Source organism: Zootoca vivipara, chromosome 7, assembly GCF_963506605.1.
Source record: "Zootoca vivipara chromosome 7, rZooViv1.1, whole genome shotgun sequence".
Classification (NCBI taxonomy): Eukaryota; Metazoa; Chordata; class Lepidosauria; order Squamata; family Lacertidae; genus Zootoca; species Zootoca vivipara.
The window spans coordinates 49,989,165-50,013,798 of NC_083282.1; the positions used below are offsets into that span (position 1 = coordinate 49,989,165).

General features: G+C 44.4%; 1 protein-coding gene across 2 annotated transcripts in view; it reads right to left on the bottom strand.

Annotated features, from left to right (window-relative positions):
* Positions 1-1,086: 1,086 nt before the first annotated feature.
* The window catches only part of TBC1D22B (TBC1 domain family member 22B), a 43,476-nt gene continuing 19,928 nt past the window's right edge, over positions 1,087-24,634 (bottom strand). The window contains exons 9-14 of one of the 2 annotated variants that reach the window (XR_004693021.2): positions 8,265-8,371; positions 7,050-7,125; positions 6,439-6,566; positions 6,073-6,168; positions 3,989-5,536; positions 1,087-3,890 (exon numbers count right to left, since the gene is read on the bottom strand). Coding sequence is in view for 1 of the 2 variants with exons in the window: in XM_035122285.2 (XP_034978176.1) it covers positions 5,408-5,536; positions 6,073-6,168; positions 6,439-6,566; positions 7,050-7,125; positions 8,265-8,371 (536 nt within the window). In the remaining variant the exon portion in view is untranslated. Of the gene's footprint in view, positions 5,537-6,072; positions 6,169-6,438; positions 6,567-7,049; positions 7,126-8,264; positions 8,372-24,634 lie in introns of both variants that reach the window. The other variant, XM_035122285.2, reaches the window with a different exon arrangement.

Below are 24,634 nucleotides of genomic sequence, written 5' to 3' on the forward strand. Positions count from 1 at the left end.
ATCACACGAATTAGACCCAAATCTGCTTACATTACCTGAGGCATTAAGTGAGGTGATCTTTGAGAAATGGCCAACTCATTCTTGGACATACCACAAAGGAACATGATAAATTAGTAAAATAAAAAAATTCCTTCAGTAGCACCTTAAAGACCAACTAAGTTTTTATTTCTGTTCTGAAGAAGTGTGCATGCACACGAAAGCTCATACCAAAATAAAAACTTAGTTGGTCTTTAAGGTGCTACTGAAGGAATTTTTTTATTTTACTTCGATCCAGACCAACACGGCTACCTACCTGTAATGATAAATTAGGTGCTAGACCACAGGCCCTTGGCCAGTCTACACAGCTCAGCTCACGATTCTGCTACATAGTACAATCCCTTTTCTTCGCTGTACGGAGTTGTCAAACCCACAACTAATGTAATCTGCTCTGATAATCTTTCCTAGTAACACTTAACCCACTTTGTGCTTCTTTCCTCTGAAGCGACTCAATTTAAATTGTCACTGTCTTTGCTCCTACTTTGACTCTCAAATAAACAATTAAGATTACATTGTTCTCTCTAAAGCATTCACCTCACTTCCTCATTATCTGACACTGGCCTTGTACAAATAATCCTTTCTTTATAAACTGAGCTCCTCTATGCCAAAGCAAAGCAGTGGCAGACATCTAATCAGTTATGAGATTAAAAGAACATGATTTGACTGGTCTTCCATTTTCTCTTTGAATAGCTCTATGTGCATACCTTATTAGGGCCCCATCTCAGACTCATCAAATAATAATTTATTATTATTATTATTATTATTATTATTATCATTATTATTATTTATACCCCGCCCATCTGGCTGGGTTTCCCCAGTCAGGGGAGACTCAACTCTGCCTCAATATGTGATGGGTGTTTAGATCAGGTGTAGGCAACCTAAGGCCGGATATGGCCCAATCGCCTTCTCAATCCCGCCCATGGACAGTCTGGGTATCAGCGTGTTTTTACATGAGTAGAATGTGTGCTTTTATTTAAAATGCATCTCTGGGTTATTTGTGGGACATAGGAATTCGTTCATTTTCCCCCCCCTTCAAAATATAGTCCGGCCCACCACATAGTCAGCCCACGGCTGAAAAAGGTTGCTGACCCCTGGTTTAGATGGAACACTCCTAATGAAAGTTCTATATATATTTTTAGGATCAACCAGAGTTCACAATGTGGTGAGCAAGCTTTCGAGTTACACAGTGTTCTCCTCCAAGTTACAGAGTGTTCCTTTCTAGGCTCAATGTGGAAAAGATTATTCTGGAGGGAAAGCAACTTCTTAGTTATTTCCCAGAATAGCTGTCTCTGTAGTAAGACAAAAGGGACGAAAAGCACCCACACATTTTTCAGATTAAATGGTTTGCTACTCCGGAGGAAGGGATTTCTCAGAATCCAGTGGGCCCTTTTCTCCCACATGCATGACCAACACTTGACAACTGCAGCATCAAGTGGAAACTTGAAAAGATGGATGAGCACAGATGCTGCCAACCAGATTCACATCGTTGCTCAAACACAACGGCGTCAGCTCACAGATTCAGCTGCACATTGAGGGATGAAGAATCAAGTTACATAAACATGTGAACTACCCATAGCTGGCAGACTTGGTAGTGCCTGGGGGAGGGTCACAGTTTAGGTGAAATTCAGTAGGTGAACAGCAGCGCACCTAATTCCTTTTTCCTCGAACAGCAAAGCTGAATGCTTGGGAAGTCCAACCTTAAAGGTGGAACCAAAGAGTGATAGGCTAAAAGAGGAGAGTAGGCAACCATCGCCAGACAATGCAGTTTGTGAGACGAAAGATAAGAGCAGACTGATGACACAGATATGGAATGAAATGGGTTGAAAGTGAGAAGGATCTGCTTTGGAGGAGAAAATAGAACACACAACCATTAGGCTGGCAAGGCAATCAAGCCTGCAAACTCAGAACACTCCAAGGATACATCCAGGTATACACAAAAAGATCCCAACAGAGGCACCCAAACAGCGACAATTGCAATCAGGACTGCCGGGGGGGGGGGGGAGCCATTTCAAAGTGGAGCCTGATTTTTTTTGTGGGGGTATTAATTAGATAATTCCAGAGTGAAGCAGACCATTAGCAATCAATTACAACAAAGCACTGGCAATAAATGCAGATAATTAGGCTTCCAAAAAGTAATTATGTTTGTTCCACTCCACTGAACTTTTTATTTTAATAGTAATTAACTTAGGGTGGGGGAGAGAAAGTTTGAGTGACCTGCTGTGCCCGGCCCCAGCACACATGTAAAATGGAAGGATGGCCAATTCTAGCTGTGAACTCCTCAGAATAGACCTCTTGGGCAAAAGAGGAAACCAATGCCTTTTGGGCTTTTAAACAGTGATGAAGCAGAAGGGCTTGCCGTAGTGTAACAATGATTTGCCTGGTTCATCCGTTCAACAATGTTTAGATCTCTTGTTTGGCTGAATCATACTTTGTGTCATCTCTGACCCTGAATGAGATCCATGGGAACTGCTATTCTGAGCAAGGAAATCCATGGTGAAATGAACCGGTGGCTACGCTTAAGAGGCAACCCACCAGTGGATTCATCCTTCCCATCAGGTGCCCTTTGGAGACCCTATTGAATGAGGCCGCAGCCAGGCCTCCAGTGCCCCAGAACTGTCTTTAGTAAGAACACTTTTACGTGCTGCATTAACGCCTCAGACCTGCCTGAGGAGCCAGTTGGCCTTTTGCTGCTGCAACATTATTGAAACTAGGCTCTGGTCCAGGATCACTTGAGAAGACCAAGCCGACTGGCTCTGGGAGGTGTCAGATCACACTCTTGGAAAGCCCCAGGCTATACTGAGTACTTCTCTGCAACATACCCACCTCATTGGCATAATTTATGCTGACCTAATGCAAAGACAGAGAAACCAGACTTCATACAAATCGCCTGCGCAAGACACCCAATGAGGGAAGGCAGTTTGAATTTCTACTCTCCTCGCAATTCTCTCCCTAATGATGCCCCACATCCAGACTGCTTTTGGAGTGCCCAGAATTTGAGCTCAAAGTGGTAATTCCATAACAGGGGTCAGCAAACTTTTTCTGCAGGGGGCCGGTCCACTATCCCTCAGACCTTGTGGGAGGCCAGTCTATATTTTTTTTAAAAAAAGAATGAACGAATTCCTATGCCCCACAAATAACCCAGAGATGCATTTTAAATAAAAGCACACATTCCACTCATGCTGATTCCTGGACCGTCTGCGGGCCGGATTGAAAAGGCGATTGGGCCCGATCCGGCTCCCGGGCCTTAGTTTGCCTACCCATGTTCTAAAAGGCGATAGAACTAAGCATTATAAATTCGGGAATTCCTGCTTCAGAAGAAAGGGCAGAATTAGACTGGAACCTCTCAAAAAGAAAGAGGAAAGCAATGGGAGATTGATTCAGGAATGCGAGGAAGTCTTCAAAAGCCTCATCGCTCCTGATCCACAAACCCACCAAGAATAAAGATCAGCAACAAGGGATGGTTTTCTCTTTTAATTAGTCATGTTAAACTAATGACCACCAGGTCGCTGTCTCGGAGGAAACAACAAAAGGCACACACACAAAAGAAAAAAATCAAATCAGAATGCCTGAGAAAACAATTCCAGGTGAGGAAAGCAACTTGAGAGACACTGCTGGGTGTTTGAATGGTGGGAAGGCCCTCACCCTTCTCATGCCTCGTGGTGCCTTCACTGGATGGCTTCTCTTTCTCGGCCCCAGGAGGAAAAAACAAAACAAAACAAACAGAGGTGGGCGCAGTCTGAAGCCTGATGAGATGAACAGCAAAGGTTGGCCCAATGCAAGGAGGACCTCAGCCGAAGGGAGCAGATCTGCCCTGAGAGGTCAAGGCTTGGCACTAATGAGGCTGCGCCTGCTGGCTGAAAGAAACGTTTAAAATGAAAAACATTCTCCATTTTCCCAATGAAAATCACATTGAGACAGAGGAAGGGAGATTAAGAGAGAAGCCATCTCCTACCTCCTCGGAACAGTTCAGAATCCTTGCAGCAAGACGCCCATCTTCCCCGCTGCTCAAGCAAAGGACTAGATTCTCTCTAGAGCTGGAAGAAGGAAAGCCAGGAGGTGCTGGGGAGGACCCTTTTCCTCACTACAGCAATGTGCAAGAATTGTCTCTGCTGCTGCACTACTTGAGCGCAGAGAGCTGCCATGCTTGTTATAAGGGCATGCTGGAGTGTGGAGGGGGTAAGGTGGGTGCCCTTCAGGTCAACTTCCACCTGGTCCAAAGTGCCTGTTCCAGCAGAACGTGCCTCTCTCTTCAAACCCTTTACTTCCTTGGCACTGGAGGTCATGCAATGCTGCTTCGCTTTGGAGTCACGTTTTCTGGACAGAAACAAAATGTGCATTATCGGGGGTTGGGGGTGGAAATGAGCTAGCTCTGACACCCTGGTGATCGGGGGGGGGAGCAGCAGGCCCACTGCTATTTGCAACCTAGGCAGCCTTTATACGCTTGGGACGCACATTATAAATATAAAATCATATCTGCTACAAACAGAAGACTTATATTGTACATCTTTTACCCATATACACAAGAACACAATATACACATAATGCCTTGGAGGAATGTCATTGTCACAGAAAGGATTTCCTTTTCGAAGCACAGCTCCCCCACCCTTACGCCCTCCGGTTCAACACACACACAGTAGATCAGTCAGTCAATCAATCAATCAATCAATCAATCAAGTCAATCAATCAAGTCAATCACAGGAGGCGTCCTATCACTTGTGTCATTCCCAACTGTGCGTGGACAAGACAGCCTTTGAACACATACGAACCCCCGTATGCAGAGAGGCGCGATTGCGCAGGAGTGGAGTGTAACACGAGTGTGTGTGTGTGTGTGTCTCTTGTTAACCTTTTGAAATGGTGCACTTCTTCAGACACGTGGAGTGAAGCTAAGCCCTGAGAGCTTCTTGTGTCCAACGGCACTGCCATCCCCTGGGCAGGACTCTTTGTAAGGCATCTTCATTGGGGACTTTGATTGAACAGCATCTGAAGAAGAAGAAGAACACAGGCCCAGCTGGGAGTGTGTGAGTGTGTCTGTGCTTAGGCGGGTTAACAAGAGGCTGCAAGGCTTAGATGACCCACGCTGGAGCTTGGAAAGGCAGTCAGAGGCTCAGTTTATTCTTACAGCCCCGGCCCGCTCACCCTGCACCCTGGGCTCAGGTCACCGTCACAGCACAGGACACAAATGGTAGTTTGAGTGGCACATCCACGCACAGAGTGGTAGGCAGGCACACACAAAAGTTAAGACAGAGGTCCAATGTGAGCTTTTTACAGCAGAGTGGCTCCTGGTCAGTGGCTCCGAGGACTCGGGTGATGCATTGCCACAGTGATTGGGATCAGGCCAGCATGATGGGGAGCAGAGGCAGATCCCTGGCCCCTATCGGCGGTAGTGATTGGGCGCATCTGCAAACATGTACTTGAGTCTGTAGGCTTCGGCGAGGAGGAGTCCAACCTCTTCGTTGCCCCAGTGTATCGTGGGAAGGTTTTGTAGCAACATTAGAAGGCCCTGAAATTAAGACAGAAACTTGGGTATGCAGAGAGAAGCAAGATGTGGCTCTTGGTTTTTTGTGTTTGTTTGTTTTTAAAAAAAGCAAAAGCCCTTTTTGTTCTTTTGTGGTTTCACGTGTTGAGATCTCTACAGCTATGGCAGAAACCTGTATCTGTGCAGTCTTGTTTCAATTAAGTATGAATCACAGCTACCGATTTACTGATTTTCACTTTAGGGGGAAAGAAAAAGTGGTGATTTTGACAACAGGCAGGGGAGAATGTAGTATATTTCAAATATCCAAACACAGAATACTTGGGTCTTCCTCTAACAGGTGACGCACTAAGTTTACTAGATTCCCCCAGTCAGGGAAAGCATTTTTTTTTAAAAAAAAAAAGCCTGGATCTCTGGATTGGGGAATTTCATGCACCTAATCACATGCCAGAGATATTGTTGCTCATGCTGCCATCTGTTGCCTTACTCTAGACAGATACATCCTCAAGCAGAATAATTATGCAGCATCCTTTCCCAAATGTAGCTGCCTTCTGAAGATTTACCTGGAAGTCCTCTTCATCCAAGATCTCTTTCCTCCACTTAATCAAGAATGCAGCGCAGACATATAAATGGAAATGAGAGAATCCCTCTGGCTCAGACTGGAAAAAAAGACACTTGGGGTTAAAAGGAATGGAATTACCATGGATTTTTATTTTTTTTGGTATCACATATTCTCCCCAGTTTTATGGGGCTGTATGGATGTGACAGAACTCTTGTCTTCACATGAGTATGCTGCCACACAAAAGCTGGCTTGTAGTGCCTGCTCCCGTATAAGACTTTTTTTCTGGGAGAATCCCTACAACAGCAATACACTGAGCACCATTCTCCAACCACAAGGCTGGAGAGTAAACAAACCAACCAACCCGTACCTGGTAAGTGTCCCAAAGGCGGATGGTGCAGCGAAGAGGAAGCTCCCGCATCAGTAAATTGTTCATCCAGCGGAAGGCGAACTGCAGGTATTCCACTTCATACTTCCTAAAGTGATTGTGTACCTGCTCTGAAACAGCACATGCCATTTACACGGCTGAATATGAAGTGTGGCTCATACGCTGCGTCTCAGGAAGCTCCACTTTCAGCCACAGTCTCTGTTCCATCCAACCAAATCCCTCCCACAAAATAAGCCCACGCCAAATGCCTCCCGCAGACATCGTTCAAATGCTTCAGCCCCCTTCTTCTGATGAATCACATATTCTCTTGTGTGCCTCTCGGCTCATGGCCTCTCACCCACCCCCTTTCCCCAGCAGTGTCCCATTTCCAACACCCCTTAATGGCATTAAGCTAACAGATTTGACCCCCTGGTCTGACTACCACCTAGCACTGCCACCTGGCTAAAGAAGCTTCCAGAAGCCTGTTTTCCGCTTCATGCATTCCGCCCTCAACGCCGATGTGAGCCCACAATCGGTGCGACTCGGTTGGAGATGTGAACAATTAAGAACTTGGCAAGTTCGACTTCCCCTCTGGTAGCTTGAATTTCACCTACCATCGATACGGCTGACAAGTTCCTCCAGTGCTTTGACTTTTTTTTGGATCCCCGGCTGTGCAAACGTGTAATTGTCCTGCAACAAAACACATGGTGAGTTTAAGGGGAGCAAGGCCAGCAGATAAATGCGCCATTGTTTCCATTAGCCCAGTGTCGTCCATGGTGGAAATGCCTTCTGAGGGCAACAAGAAATGCCAAGGGGTGGAACCTGGGACCTTAGACATGCAACTTTTCCTCAGCTAGGAAACACAGGTGCTATAAATCTCCTGCAGGGTGAAAGAACCATTTGGATGGTAGCAGTGGTTCCTGAAGGAGAAAAAAATAAAAGAGTGGGGGGGCAGTGACAACCATTTTTCTCTCCAGTAACAAGCCCATTTTCTCAGGAGTTTGTTGAAGTAATATAGCAAGATAAAAGCAAGGAGAATGAGGGGCAAGGCTGATTTGGTTTGGGGTCAAGTCTGCCTGGAAAGCTCCATACCACATCAAAAAGTGAAGAAGCTCTTTTCTGTTGGCAAGCAACCTCTAGATCTACAAAGAAAGGGAACCATTACAGCTTCAGAAAAAGCCATTTTGAGGTGGAAACGTGCCCAATCATATGAAGGAGGAAATCTATGCCAACGTTTGTGAGAGCTTGAGGGAAACGATGCAGAGCTCACAGAGCAAAATTTCATTTGGATGAATACATAAATAGGAAAAGGAAGCAGGAGCATTTAGCTTGACACTTACTGGGAAGGGGGGATCCTTAATGAAAATAAAGGAGAAATAAAGGGAGGTGTCTTGGGCACTACTGAGAAGTAGGCCAAGGAAGGAAGGTTTAAAACAGGGATGGGGAATCTTGGGACCAGGGCTCAAATATGGCCCTTCAGACCTCTATGAGGCCCTTGAGGTTCTCCCCAGATCACACCCCTCACTGGCACTATGGCGGACCCTCTTTGAGTGTTTTTGTCTGGCCTGGATGCATCCCTAACTCTAATAATACTTGTTGCTTCCTTGGATGGAGGATTGGGGGGGGGGGGTTGTGTAAGTGTGTATAGAAACTAGCTTACTATACAAAAGTAAAAGTCATGTTTGGATGCTCCTCCTGAAGTGTGGGAGAAGGAAACATGATCGGGATGATTAGTACTAAGATGATGGGGAATGCAAAGACAGAGTTATCAAAACTACGGAGAGATGCAGAGAGGCAAAGTAAGTGGTGCATAAGAGGAAACTCCTCACCTGTATCCCATCTAGCAGTTTGCTCATACACCAAAAGCTGTCTGCTTCAATGCTCCGCATCACATCCTGAGACAGGTTTGTTACATCAAAATTTTCCACGTCTTCTTCTGAAAAACAAAGGGCAGAAGGCTTTGGGGAGAGAGCAAGGCCTAGGGCAGGGGTCCCCAAACTAAGGTCCGGGGGCCAGATGCGGCCCAATCACCTTCTAAATCCGGCCCAGAGACGGTCTAGGAATCAGCATGTTTTTACATGAGTAGAATGTGCCCTTTTATTTAAAATGCATCTCTGGGTTATTTGTGGGGCATAGGAATTCGTTCATATTTTTTTTCCAAAATATAGTCCGGCCCCACACAAGGTCTGAGGGACAGTGGACCGGCCCCCTGCTGAAAAAGTTTGCTGACCCCTGGCCTAGGGATTTATTTATTTTTATAGCTACCCCACTCTTATTTATTTACAGCTCACCTTTTTCCCCAAGGAGTTCAAGGTGTCTTACATGGTTCTCCCCGCCCTCCACAACAACCCTGTGAGGTAAGTTAGGCTGAGAGTGAATAACTGGCTCACAGCCCCCCAGTGAGCTTCATGGCTGAGTGGAAATACAGACCCTAGTTTCTCCCAGGTCCTAGTCTTACACTCTAACCCAGGCTTCCTCAACCTCAGCCCTCCAGACGTTTTGAAACTATGATTCCCATCATCCCTGACCACTGGTCCTGCTAGCTAGGGATCATGGGAGTTGTAGGCCAAAAACATCTGGAGGGCCTGGTCAGGGATGATGGGAATTGTAGTCCAACAACACCTGGGGACGCAAGGTTGAGAAAGGCTACACCACATTGGCTCTCTTCAGCTGCAAAGGCTTGCAGAGTGGCTTAAAGACTGTATGTGGGGGGAGGGGGAGCAAACTTGGGTGCTTATGCTTTTAAGTTACATAGATCTTGTCTTGTGAACCACCCTGGGATCTTTGGATAAAGGGCAGTATACAAACTTAGGAAATAAAATTAATAGCTGTAACTGACCAGCTGGGATGGAAACAGTTCTGGGAGAGGAGCCAAAAGGAGCTGGTCTCTCAGAAGAGCAATGAGATGCCCTGCTTCCCATCTCTGATTTTGCCACAGCCTGATGAAATGCTTAATGCCAAGTGCGGAATATTTGTCTTCTTTCCTTTTTAAAAAAGCATATATGAGCAGCCAGCTGAGAGAGCCGCCCAGAAGTTTGATCCAGAGTTACAGCATGATCCTGAAGGAAAACCCTGAGTCAGGGGAAAGGTGGTGGACACAGGCCTGTAAGGAGAGGGTTAAAAGCTAGGTGTGAGCTGGAAGGGGGTGGAGTCAGTGAATATAGGGAAAGGGGGGAGCAAAAGGGAGGAGATTTTGAAAAGGGAGGGCTGAGACTCAGGTGGTATCAGAGTGCTGCAGCTACAATTGGCTAATCCCAAGGTCAGAGCTGGAGGCTGAGCAGGCAGAGACCATTGCAGCTGCATCCTGACTAGGTGAGACAGCAAGAATGGCACCAAGTGCCCTGGGGGAAGACACAACTAGGAGTCTTGCATGACTTAAAGTGGGGCACACAAAGGTTGCAAGATGTTAACTGGGCTCCATCTCGCCAGAAATGTCCCTGCATTCCTGTTTATTGGAATACCTTTGTTCAGTTGCTGGGATGCACCAGTCTTTCTGCATCCATTAACTAAGCTCAGGCAAGGAAACCCCTACTAAAATGAAGGTGGGTTTTCCTCTCTTTTAGCAATGGATTCTTGAATCAAGAAGAGGTTTGCACTGGAATCCCTTGATAAAATGGGGGGGGGCTTATAAAGCCCTAACTCTTACACCTTACTCTTACACCTTACACCTTACTTAACTCTTAATGGAAGGACAGATCGTGAAGCTGAGGCTCCAATACTTTGGCCACCTCATGAGAAGAGAAGAATCCTTGGAAAAGACCCTGATGTTGGGAAAGATGAAGGGCACAAGGAGAAGGGGACGACAGAGGACGAGATGGTTGGACAGTGTTCTCGAAGCTACGAACATGAGTTTGACCAAACTGCGGGAGGCAGTGCAAGACAGGAGTGCCTGGCGTGCTATGGTCCATGGGGTCACGAAGAGTCGGACACGACTAAACAACAACAGCAACTCTTACACCTGATATAAAGCATCTTACACCTGATGTTGTTGTGACGTCAGGTGATTGACAGGTGGGCTCACCAGACCAAGCCTGATGGGGATCTGGCCTGTGGAGCCCCAAAGGTTTTTCACCCCTTTTCCACGGACCCCAGATATAGAGCTCTGTGATGTTGAAATGCCACCTCCTCAAACATGCGCCCTCCAGGTCCAGGTTCACTGTGACACGCAGAACTCTTACGGTCCTACCTGTGGCCAAGGTCGCCCTAAGGCACACAACAATATGGCTCCCTAGAGCATTTTGTACCAGCACTGGTCAAACCAATTCTCACTACCACGATGGAAGCTCCAAATCAAAAGTTGGACAGAATGGGGTGCAGGACAAGTTCACAGGGACAGCTCTGCTGCCAATTTGCAAATCTCTTTAACACACTAATTCTGCTCTTGTCATCTCTCCCGCACTGGTAATGAAGAAAAGTGAGACAAGCCTGGGCTGCTGATAGGGGTAATACGGATCAAGGGTCAGGATGGCATCTGTGTATATTCGCTCTTTCAAACAACAGCCATGGAATCCGGAGACTCTGAACTTTTATTTCCAATAAAAGACAGAGAAATTGAACTTCAGGCACACCTACAACTCTCACCATCTGACCCTCCTAAATTTCAGGTGCATATGGGCTGGGCTCAATGTTATTGGGGAAACACATTGTAGGTGTTCAGGGCTCTTTTTTATTACTTCACATATTCCAGGATTGTAGTATGGCATTTATGACAGGATTCCAGTCTGAGCCTTGATGAGTCATGATTACAAAGCAAAATCTGAAATGCTATGGTCAGTTCCTGCTAAAGGCATAAAGTCTAATCTCATGTGATTATTTTTTAAAAGGCTCATGAGAACTTCTGGAGTTACATAAGTTTCTGGAAGTACCTGATAAAAGCTGCATGTACCTGATAAAAGACAAGGAGCTGTACATAGATATTTTACAGAAATAACTCTGGAGTGCACAGGCCTTCCTTTAGAGATGAATGAGGCAGGTATAATCTTCCTTTTTCCCACTCCCCAATCATTCCTCTTTCTATACAAACCTTTCTCATGTTATTATGGTTCTAAAGACAGCTACTGTATTATCTTCAGCAGCACTGCCCAGTTCTGATTCTCAACAGGACTGGTCCCTTTCCCTTCTGTATTCCACATTCCAAGTTCCAATTTTCCATTTCATGCCTGGGGGTGAGGTGGGAATGTAGCCCAATGGTAGTCAAAACCAAATTCTATAGTACCCCCTTCTCCCGCCCAAAAAATATCCAAACGAACCAATATATTGAATTAGCATATATAGTGAAACGATGCTGCATCCTTACACATTTTTAATAGCAGTTGATTTTGTTGGTACAGAATTGCAATTGTGTTTTTTTTAAATACAGAGTTCCAAACTCTTCCTACTTTTTAAGGGCAGGATTCAAGCCAGAAATTGACATTCCTTGTCAATCAAGGCCAGGGGTAGGCAACCTAAGGCCCGTGGGCCGGATGCAGCCCAATCGCCTTCTCAATCCGGCCCACGGACAGTCCGGGGATCAGCGTGTTTTTACAAGAGAAGAATGTGTCCTTTTATTTAAAATGCATATCTGGGTTATTTGTGGGGCCTGCCTGGTGTTTTTACATGAGTAGAATGTGTGCTTTATTTAAAATGTATCTCTGGGTTATTTATGGGGCATAGGAATTCATTCATTTTTTCTCTCCAAAATATAGGGCTTCCGGGTTCAGCGCCAGCGCCGATCGGCGGGGTTTCGTCTCGTCTCCGAGACGGCCCGTCCCTGCTAGGAGTGGGGAGGGCAGCGAGAGCGACGCTACGCCCCTTAGAACCTCGGGAAGGGCGTCCTGGGGGCAATTTGCTCGGCACAGCCCCAATCCGGACTCCCCAACTCTTCGGTTAGCTCTAATAAGAGCTCCGGAGCGAGGAGGGTAGAAGTCGCGGGGGCCATTTTGAGCGGCAACGTTATTCTAGCAGGGAGAAGCTTCAAGCTGAAGGCGGAGAGCGCTGGATTCTTCCGAAAATAAAACGATTGGAAAAGACTGTAAGTAACCTCACGATTTGGATTATAAAACAATTTGGATCTGGGAGAGAGGGGAGAAAAGAGGAAGCCACCCCCCCCCACGGCAACAAAAGAGACAGTAAATAGAAACCCGAAGCCATAAACAGAAGATCTGCAATTTAAAAGGATCCCTCAAAGGCATCAAAGAGAATCTCCCCTTTGATGCAGGGTGAGAAGGGGAGAGAGACTGTGGTTTATGACTGCCCTGCAGCAAGAGGTAAAGACTGAGAAAAATCTTTCTTTTCCTCGGGAGCCGGCAGCCCAGACAACCCAGTGAGTTGATCAGGATTTATGAGTCAACTTTTATTTCACTTTGTATTTCTGGATTTTGTGGAATTTCTTTTTTGGTTTAAATGCTTGTGAAATGTGAGTTCGAACTTTATTGTTAATAAGACTTGAAGAATGCAGCCAGCTTGTTAAAATGGAGTCGAGAAAATAAACTGTGATCATATTCCACCCCACGTGACAAGTTTTGACCTTGGCAGGATTGAATTATGTCAACAAAAAAGTGTTCCCCTGAGTTCCAGCGGTCTGTTTTGACCTTAATGTGGGAAACAAGAATAGAGCTATGTCAAGAGGAGACACGACGGCAAGAGTTACAGCAAAAATTTCAGATGGTGATGGCAGAATGTGATTTTTTAGGAGATGAAGCTTTTGACACTGAAAAAGATGAATGTGAGAATGACAATGATGATGACTGTGATTTGGAAGGAAAGGATGAAGATGAGGACTGTGATGATTCAACACAAAATGAAGCACACCACGAAAAAAATGATGACTTTACTCTACAAAAAGTTGGATGGAGTGCCCTGCTTTTGAGGGGGGCACGATTGGTATTATTGGAACTCCAGAACGCCCACAGGGAAGAAGGAAAAAATATGCAGAGAAGAGAAGAAATTCAGGGGTCCTGTATGGTGGCCTGGATGGCAAAAGACTGTAAACAGGGGGTGGGGTGAAGGGAAAGTGATGTTGTGATTATATGGATGGATTAACAGGTTTATAACTGGTCTGCTGATTATGGAATTTGCTGGATTGGGGGGGTGGAGCCGGTAATCGGGGATGTAAGGTTAAATTGAGAATAGTTATAGTTTTAAAAGTGAATGGATTTTGGAAAATGTGAAAATATGGAGGCTTATAGAGGGAGAAAAAATTAGGCACGGGAAGATAAAATGGGAGTTTGATTTTTCAGTGATTTGAATATTAGATGAAAATGTTAACAATTGATTTATAAGTTGTATAAGATACAAAGGTGTATTTTTATAAAGTAAGAAACTGTTGCAGATGATAAAAAAGGGATGAAAACCGGGGAAGGGGGGGGAGGGGAAGCCCACAAAATATGGTTTTACAATCATGAATGTAAGAAAAACTTTTCTGTTTTGTATTGTTTTTTTCTCTTTTTTTGCCCTTTCTTTTTTTTCTTTTTTCCTATTTCTATTTTTCTCTTTTTTTGGTATGACAATAGATGGTTGGATGGATGGCCTCCTGCGTACTGCCCTGGTTTGCTGGAGCTCCCTGGTGGCAGGGGGGGGCTTTGGGGTCAGGGGAGGGGGAGGAGGACAGAAATCCAAGCATAAAATGGACCATCTCTGACTGTTCACATACATGGGATACTTCTGTGGCAGGGGAGGACCCATGTGGGTGGGTAGGAAGGAGGTGGAAAAGGTGTTTATGTATGTACCGTTTTTTTTGTTTTTTTGTATTCTGTAAAATTAATAAAAAGTATGTTTAAAAAAAACAAAAACAAAAACAAAATATAGTCCGGCCCACCACATGGTCTGAGGGACAGTGGACCGGCCGACAGCTGAAAAAGGTTGCTGACCCCTGATCAAGGCCTACTGCTCCCACCGCCCCCCTCTGGCTCCACTCATCTGTGCAAGCGTTCCTTGGTTTCTCTGATGCCAGGATACAATTGTCAAATCCATTAAAAGGCAGCAGAGGAATACAAAACTGGCCATTCTCTGCCTCAAGTGGTGGCTGCCTTGCTAATGGATATCACAGAACGTCACTACCAAGAGATGCTTTGGCTGGCAGCGTTGAACAGGAGGTTACGCTTCACCCATGATTCATTTGAAAAGCCAAGGACAAGCCATTCAAACCTCCCACAGTGTTAAGCGCTACTGCTGAGCAACTGGCCTAGTTCTCTGGTTCAAGGAATTGAGGGCTCTGAGCCCAGGAAGGGCAGCTGCTTTGGGATGCAGATAGGCAGGCACTGAACTCTACAAGCTGAATTCAGAGCAGGATTTGTGAACGACTGCTTTGGGCGCTGGTTCCTTCCATTAGAGTTCGCAGCCCCATGGGAGTTAGTTTTGGAATGGGTTAGCCTCCATTTCAAAAAGTAAAATCCTTGCAGGAGGAAATACATTGAGATATTCCTTTAAATAAGCTGCCCTCCTCCGTATTCTTAGTTACCCTCTAACCTAAGAAGAAGGCATTTTAAGCTGGGAAGTCCATTAGGATGAAATGTTTTTTTAGAAAGCACGTTTCAGTAGCTAAAATGCAAGGTTTCTAGACAGCCATAAATTTCGCACTTTCCAAGCAATTTGTTAGATGGGAGAGCCACAATAGGATCTCCCATTTTATTTTTACTTATGCACGACCACATAGGGATCTTCATATTTGATCAACGCAGTGGTGCAGGAAGAAGGGAACTTCAATTTTGCCCTCCTGTCTTGGTTTGCTTATCTAAATCAGCTCCGGCCCCAGCCACCTTTCGCCTTTCCTAGGAAAAAAATAGGTACTTTCCCCCTGCTGTAGGGCAAACAGGAAAACAATGCTGAAGGAAAGGGCTAAATACTCTTTCCTGCAGCTGTCAGTGAGGCCACTGTGGCAAGGTCCTACAACCTAATTTACAGGGCTGGGCCAAGGTATTTTGTTGCCCGAGGTGAAAGGCAAGATGGTGCCAGCTTCCCATCCCATATACAGTCATACCTCGGTTTCAGTACTTTCAGTTTAAGTACTCCGCGGACCTGTCTGGAACAAATTAATCCACTTTCCATTACTTTCAATGGGAAAGTTCGTTTCAGGTTAAGTACGCTTCAGGTTAAGTACGGACTTCCAGAACCAATTACTGTACACTCATACTTCGGGTTAAGTAAGCTTCAGGTTGAGTACTCCACGGACCGTCTGGAACGGATTAATCCACTTTCCATTGCTTTCAATGGGAAAGTTTGCTTCAGGTTAAGTACGCTTCAGGTTAAGTACAGACTTCCAGAACCAATTGTGTTTGTAAACCGAGGTACCACTGTACAGAAATCAACTGGGTGGGCAGCTAAATTTTCCTTCCAACGCTGGGGATTTGGATAGCATATTTCACTGCACTTGAAGGTCAGGACAGGGTGTGCGGCTACAGAAGAAAATGGCTGGGGAGGGGGGTCAGGGCGAATAGCTGAGGAAAGCACCTTAGGAGGCTGCCTTGCCTAAGAGGACTAGCCCTGGAACAATGAGTAAAACTGGAATAAGTTTGGTATGGTGTGGAGGAGCAACGGTATTACTGATTCAAGAAGCAACATAGGAGTGTTAGAATCTGCCTTATATAGAGGCAGACCATTGGTCAATCAAGTTCAGTAATGTCCGCACTGACTGGCAGTAGCTCTCCAAGATTTCTGACGGGCACCTTTAACTAGCCCTATCTGAAGATGTCTGGGATTAAACATGGGGTCTTCTGCACAGAGATGCTCTATGGCAGTAATGTGTAATAGCCCTGCCAGCTATTTGGAGCTTAAAGTATTTATTGCTGTAGATGGAGGGCCACGAGCTTTTGTCTTTGCCCTCAGGCCAATACCTCTCCCAAACACCACCATTCCAGCTTCAGGGTGGGGGTGGGAGCCATCACTGAACAGCAGGAAGGCACCAATGCTGTGGCAGCCCAGCAGCAAACAGCATATGAGTCACATTAGGGTAATGGAGATGGCAGCAGGCGGCTAACTGGCAATGGCAGTCAGGGAAGGAGAGATGGGAGATTCTCCCAGGCAGCCCACCCTGGGTCTCTGAAACGCACATTGTCATCAACACTAATTGCAGCTTCACGAAAAGACTGCAGACTCTCAAAAGCGTAACAGCTCTTAAACAGTTTCTTGCCCATCAAAGGTCTGAAAGTTAAATCTAGCTCTAAGCAATTAGTGTCGGCAGAGATGATGGACTGTCTTCACATAAAAAGAGAGAGACCCCTCCGCTTCCCCCATGAAACCTGAAAGGAAAGCGCCATTCACCGCAACCAGCCTAGCAGCATTAAAAGGAATCTCATTGAAACAGGCTCGTCCAAGTCTTTTCAGCTCCAGTTAATTTTGGACCCCGGCAGGAAAGGAGAGCCCTTTTTGCAGAGTCAAAGGGAGCAGCGCTAGCTCAAGAAAGGAGTGTGGCTAAATGCATGTCTGCTGTGAGGTAGGTGGGGTGGTTTAACTTGCGGCTGCCTGCCATTCAGCAATGCACTTGATCAGTTGACTGCCTTTTAATATCATCAATACAGCACTATAGGTGCCATTTTGGGAGCTGAAGCACTTGAGAGATAACATACACTATGATTTCATTCAAAAACCCTACCACTCATTCTTAGGCGGGAAGGCAATTTTTAATATTTCCTTTTCCATCACCTGATACAGTAACATACCTGAATCAAAGTGGTCTCACAAAATTAAAAAGTGTGCCCTTTGCTTACAGTTCCATGGATTAAAAATCTACTCCAATGAATATTGCCGCCCTCTGAATAATTAACAAAAGCTCCCATTTAAATCAAAATTCTAGGGCAGAACAAACTTTGGCAACTTCACACTACAAGGTTTATTTTAATCAGCTAAGAGACTGGAGACTCTTAAATATGTAACACAGGAAATGACCAACAGTATTTAGGAAAACTGTCCTATTATTTTGAGAAAAGGCTGGAGATGGTAGTAAAAGCTAACAGAGAAGGATTCTGGGCATGATGTTATTGAAAGCTGAACTTCCCCACTGGATGATTATGGGCTGATCTCAAGCAAATCACAAACTTCTTTGTTTCTCATTCTTGGTTTACACACTATACCCTACTATACTTAGCTCATACTGTTTCCTCTCCGTTTATTTGTGAGATAAAGAGAGCTGTCATGGTGAATGAAAGAGAGAAAATTGATGTGATGCCCTATTTCAGACTGAAATGTCTTATGGAAATCATACAAAAGCATTTAATTTACACAGATCTCGGTGTTTGCAATTTTCAAGTTTGCACACTTAATTATCAAGTAGAACTTCAGGCATTTTAAAATTTGGTTCAATTATTTCAATTGGCAGGACCCCACAGTGGTTTAAGGGCACCTTGTTGAGTCTGGGACCCAAACCTTTGGCTGCTGCTGGTCAGATGTTCCTGCAGAATGAAGCCAGACTCAGGTTAGTAGTTAGTGCAGTGGCTAAGAAGCAAATGATCATTCTATGCCAGCAGCACACTGAAAGCACTCTAATACCACTTTAAGAGTCATGACTTCCTTCCAAAGAATCCTGGGAAATGATGTTTGTTAAGGGTACTGAATACAATTCCTAGCACCCTTAATGAACTACATTTCCCAGGATTCTTTGAGGGGAAACCATGACCGTTAAAGTGATATAAGTGGCTTTCAATGTATGGTGCAGATGTGACTGCTGTTTCTAGCCCTTTAAGGTTGGAGTAGATTGTCAGTTGCCTTGTGGCCTACTACTGGTAAGCCTCCCTCTAGAATGGATTAAAAATGACTGATCAGGTGGTATATTAGGTATGCATTTGATAAATTTTGTAATAAGTCTAGACAGTGCTTTTTTCTAAAAAAAATGTTTAGGGGTACTCTCATTTTGACTCAAGAAAACCACCATTTTACAGTTCAAATTGGGAAAAATAAATATAGTCAATGGACAAAAGTACAAAGATTCACAAAATGTTTAGCACTGAGCCCAGAGAGTAAATGATTTTATGTACTGTAAATCTAGATATGCAAGGGTTTCGTTGCCTTCTCATTGCAATTACCATTTGTATACCTCTCTGAAAAGTGATGCTACTGTTTAAGCTTAAAAATCCTAATTGTTGGGGGGGGGGAATAAATAAAACAATTGATCGCATTACAGTGATATTTTCTGACTTGGATATTTTAGACTTTAGGATATTTTAGACTTTAGCAGAACAGTTTGCAAAATTCCATAGGCTGAAAAAAATGCAAAGGACTAAACGTATTATCTATGAAATGGGTGGGAATGGAGCTACCGTAGTTCCTTTCTGGAGGAGGGGAACTGGAATGGGAACTAATGCCTTTTTAGAGAAGGTGAAGTGGAACCAATTTATTTCTAAGGCGAACTTTCCAAGCACTGCTCATCAGTTACACTCACTTGTGGGACTAATGTATAAGTAGGACTATGCTAAGGAGCCCCACCGCCCTGACATAATACACACCAACACTGACATGGCATCCACACACCCCTGGCATCCACCTCTTTGCACAGGAGGCTACCTTCTTCAGACATTTGTGCTGTGTGCATGGATGCCAAGAGGTAGGAACTAGCTGGTGTGCAACACAGGAGCCAAGGCTATTCAGTGCAACCTCACTCTCATGCACTGCCCTTTTGCATTGAGTATAACTTCTAAATGGGGCTTTGGAGGAGGAAAAAGTTGTACTACCATCATTTAGGCATTCAGCATCATTTAAAAGGGTCAGGGCTGCAATACTTCAAGGACCACCTCTTCCCATATGAACCGACCCAGATCCGGCGATCATCTGATGACCACAAGAGGTCTGGGCCTTTTCTGCAGTGGCTGCCCGTTTGTGGCATGCTCTCCCTAGGAAGGCTCGCCTGGCACCTTCTTCACATATCTTTAGGAGCCAGGCAAAAACATTCCTCTTCTCTGAAACCTTTCTATGGCCTTTGAAACTGTGTGTGTTTGGGGTGCATTATTTATTGTTTTGTTTGTTATTATGTTATGCAATCCTTGGATGAAGGGCAGTGCATAAGTTTAATTAATAAATAATACACTTAATCACAACTGTTTACACCAGCAAATCCAAGGTTAAAGTTAAGTTGTGGGCTCTGGCAAACTGTAGGCAAAGAGGGAAACTATGTCTGGACAGTATGATTTCAGACTGCAGACAAGGAAATCAAATGGAATGTTCCCTCCATACAAAATAAAATGGTAAAACCTTACACAGAGAAAGCTAGCATGCTCAGGAATATTACCTCCAACATGCTATGTATGATTGACATGTATTAACTTTTTTAAAAAATGAAGGAGCAAGCATTTCATCATGTGAGCCCAACTGTAGCCTGAAGTAGTTCAGTCCACTGCAGGCTTTACTGCCACATCTATTGTCTGTAAGAACTGGGCCACAAAATAATCAAGGGCTGTTTTCTCACTGCAGCATCATTGGCCAAGGAATGACATTGGTCAACAGATGATGCACACTCATAGCTTATTCCATTAATGCATGAGACAGGGACCACGTGGCACTTTGTGCAATATGCACCCAGCGCTCTGGGTCCCATCTCTCATCAAGTCCTCTGCCGTGATGTGTGGAAGAATGTCCTGACAATCTATGGGGACAAAGACCCCCAGGAGTGCAAATAAATCACAGGGTATGTCTCCAAGTCGCCTGGGTGCAGCATATCAATAACCTGAGTGAATGTAACAATCCTGAATTAACAAGCCCCATGGCAGTAGTAAAGCTTAGATAGGTGTCACACACCCTATGTGGCTGCTGCAGAATAGCAGCATTTGTCATGGAAACAAGTAACACATAGGAGGTGGGAAGCGATGCTGCGCATCTCCAAATGCCCCATGAACACTTAACAGGGAGCCCTTGATGCTCCAGGTCCCCTAGTGCGTGTCTACTGCATCTCCAAGTGTGCAGCAGATGTGTGCCACATTCCTTAACACTTTATACACACATTACACCCACAGAGATGCACACACAAGTGGAGCAGCCCTTAATCTCAAGAGTCCACCCCTATCCAGAATCTCTTTCCCCTAATTCAAAAAGTGGAGGCAGTGGTTAATTAACAGATTTACTGGCTCTGCATTTAGTAAGGAAAAGGCATTCTGTGCACGCACTTGTTTCTTCATGAGTTTTAGGGTCCAGCTCTGGTGGAAGCTTGGATCACATGAAGCCGCCTTCAAGTGAACACAAGTTGCATCCCAGTGTGAAATAGTGGCAAAGCATGAACTAGGATGCCCTGGTTCAAATCATAGCCCGGCCACAAACTTTCCAGGTGATCTCAGGTAAACCAGTCTCTTTGGACCGGATTCAGTTAAATCGTTGTGCTAGCAGGAGCCAGCACAACAAGTCCCACTAGCACAGCAGGGATTCCCCTGCCCACCAGATCAGCTCTGGAGTGTTTGCAGAACTGGTAGAACAGGTTGTGGAGGGAGGAGGTGGTGACAGTTCCATCAGACAAGCAGAAATGCTAGCATGGAGTGAGTGATCTCCTTAGTGCTACGGAACTTTGATTTCCATGATTAGTTTTAACCACTACCACCCCCAGTATGAAGATAATATTACTGAGCTGCTGTTGTAGGGAGCACTAAGAGCATTCTAAATCACTATTTTTAAAACCCAATAATGTTCAAGGTTTATAATATTGTACACTACCATATGGTTTACACTACAGTTTATTAATTCTAAATAGAGCAGTGCCTTATTTAAGAATTTGTAAACAAAGAATACAGCTACAGTATAGAGGTGACTATGAATAAAAAATGTTCAGTATCTTAGAAACTTTGGTTTCAGAACTCAGAATAACATCTTAAACAGGAGCAGAAGAAGCATTTTTATTTATTTTCATTCCAGCTGCAAATGGTTAAGACATACTGATTTCTTTGCTACTACTTTGCATTTTATACTTTCCTGGAAACAAAAACTTGTACAGAGACACAAGCCAACAATATGGCGCATTGGCTCAAAAGGCCAACGCTATGATAGCCTGCATTAACAGGAACATGGTTTCCACAGCTCAAGAACTGAGCTTCATTCCATTTGTCACTGTTATGGCTTCATTTGGAGTGCTGTGTTCACCGTAATGGATCACAGTTTAACAAAGGCATTGAGAACTTGAAAATGTTTCAGCTACGAGAAAGCGCTAGAAAGAACACTGAAAAGAAATGAAGCCATTTTCCTTTTACAGTCTTTTCAGACTACTTAAGCAGAAAGCCTGAGAACACAAAAGAAGGTTAAGTAAAGTGGCTTGGGGGTTCAGTATTTAAGAGTCTCAGAGAAAGAGGGGTAACAATTGTTCTCAAATGTTGCTCTAGTGAACAGGAGAAAATGAGTAAATTACAAAGCAGATTTACATAGATAAAGATACGCATGTATGCATATAACCTTCTTAACTGTTAAGGAGAGCTCTGTAATGAATTAAAATTCCTAGGGAATGTGGAATCCCTTTCTTCTAGACTTTTCAAGTTTGTCATCAAACACAAAGTATTACGTCTCAAAGAAAGGGGTTTGACTTCAACTCCCAAGAACATCTAGAGGGCCACCCCCGATTTAATGGATCACCTGTTAAATTCAAAATTCCTCATGGTAGTAGGTAAAGAAATATCCTCTGTATCAGTCTAGAGAAGATGCCTGCCCAGAAGCTAAATCTAAGAATGTGTAGAACAGCACAAAAGAAACTGGAATGTGTAGTGTGAAAATGACCTGTGCCTTGGAGATCTTGGTTTGTTCCAAATCTGGTAACCAGGGCTTCTTGATTCAAATTACTTCCTGGTTTGATTCCTACAAACATCAAGGGGAGGAGAGATGGGGCTGCATATCTAAGCAAAAATGTTGTGCCTATCTTCTTCTTTATCTTAATGGAATCATCTATCAAAAACATAAATGGGCAGTTATCAGTACAAAGAGCTAGTCAGCAAAACAAGGAGGTACATGGCTGTACTACACCTACAGTGGTTAAAAACCCACTTCATGGGTTGAGCTTCTAAACTTACAATAGGCAAACCATTATTTGGAGAGCTCCTTGTCTGTTTTCATTTTTTCTGCTCAGAATGCATCTTTGTTCAGTTCACACCTCTCTCCATGATGCTCTTGAGACAGAGCACAGGTCATAAATGTGGCTTGTCAATGCTTTGTGAATTCAAATAGAATGGAAAACCACAGTTCATGCAAACCAGCATTTGCAAACCATCTTCAAAACATGACTCGATATCTTAATTTGGTAGCCATTTGCAAACCCTGGTTTGAGAACTGAAGTAAACTTGGACCTTTATCATCTGCTAGGGGTTCAACGGTTACTTGTTTGTGCATGTGAGTATAAAGGCAGGGAGGTCTACCTGTCCAGAACAGATGCTACTGGCTAACGTTTGTTACTTTCAGAACAGGTTGCCTCAATTTGCTTGCTTCTACCTCTTTTGTATTGTGTCTTTTAGATTGCAAGTCTGCAGGCAGGGACTGTCTTTACCTTCCAATTCCCACCCAGCACTTAGATGCCTTATTCATGATAAATAATACCTCCACGGTTTGGTGTGAAATCTGAAAGTAGCGACATGATGTTTATGGAAGACAGACAAATGCTGCAGTTCACTTCCATCTGAGCCCCCCACTTCCCAACAGAGACCATCAGTGCAAAGAGCACAATCAGCATTGAAAAACCTGAGCCAAGAGTCCTGGCAAATGAGGAGCTTTGGAAAATTCTCTCAAGCATATTGCTCAACACGAACATCTGTTCTGTAAGAACCTTCGACAGGTCCCACATAAAGAACCTGGATATCCAACATATGGCTCCGACAGGAACTGAAAGGCAGCCAACAGCTTTGCAGCAGTCACTCGAGGCTGGCATGAAGAAGTGTCTAATGGGGCTATGATTGACACCACATCACAGGGCACACTGCAGCCAGGTTAGGAGGAAATTAGTATCCGCATCTCTGGCTCACAATGTACGTGGCTGCCGGGGAGAGGAAAGCTTTTTGGACTAAGATTCAACCAACAAGCCCGAAGACAACACTGGGAACTAGCAAGTGGAGTTAACCGACACCAGAACCAGGGCCCAGATCATGGTTCTGCCTGCCGGTGCTTTCACACAGGGCATTGCCAAAGAAAGGTTGGACTGTACTTCTTCCTGCCTTGCTGGGAACGCATCCACTGCTCATTTAGACTATGACATCGCCACAGATACGTATGTTGTTTTTAAAAAGATCTTTGCATTTTGAAGGCATCGGCTCAGCTAGCTTTGTTTACTTTCAGTTCAGCACAAAAGTGCTGAACAAAAGTGATGGCGCAGGATGCTGCCAGATGGGCAGGAACCGAGACAGCTATACAGGCAGGCAAGCTGTCATTCTAGTATTAATACCTGTCCTGTTCATCAGCAGCAGATTGTTAGGCCAACCAAGGCACCAGAAAGAGGGAAAGGGCAGTAGATTTTGACTTTTCAAATGTAATTTAAGAGTGCTCAGTTTCTAATTATAGACACAATTAGGTGTTAGAGCAAACTTGAATTAACAATGAGGGCAGAAATGCATAATAGGAAGTAATTTCCATACACTACAGTGTCCCTCAGCTTCCCCACCCCACCCCAACCAAAAACAAAAGATTGAATCAATGCAACATTCTCTTCTTTATAGTACTTGGACTAGGGAATTTTTAAATTATTATTTCTTCTTCTCTTTTACATTCTCACATCTTGCACGGTCACAAATGTTCCTTTTTTTATAGAGACATTGGAGAATTTATGGGATCTGGAGTCAGGGGAACATGGACCACACACAAAAAGCCGTTAATTCTCAACTGCACTGGCATTTAATTATTGTAATTTAAAAGGGCATTAAGAGAGTCCTGATTCTTTGAATTGTTGCTTTTGGGGAAGGAAACCTGGACAGTTTGTACTTCCCCCCCAAGGATCAGACAGCTGAATTAAGTGAGTGTTACATTTAGGCACATTTTAAGACATACAAAGAGCCCTGCTGGATCAGGCCCAAGAGTCATTTATAGTTCAGCATCCTGTTCTCACAATGGTCAACAAGATGCCTATGTGAATCCCACAAGCAGGAGCCGAGTGCAATAGCACTCTCCACACTTGTTATTCAGATGCATTCTGCCTGCAACAATAGAGGCAAAACAGTTATGGCTGGTATCCAGTGATGGCCTTATGCTCCACAATTCTGTCTGATCATCTTTCAAAGCCATAAAAGTTGGCGGCCGTCACTGCATCTTGTGGGAACGAATGTCATAGTTTAACTATGCACTTCCTATATTT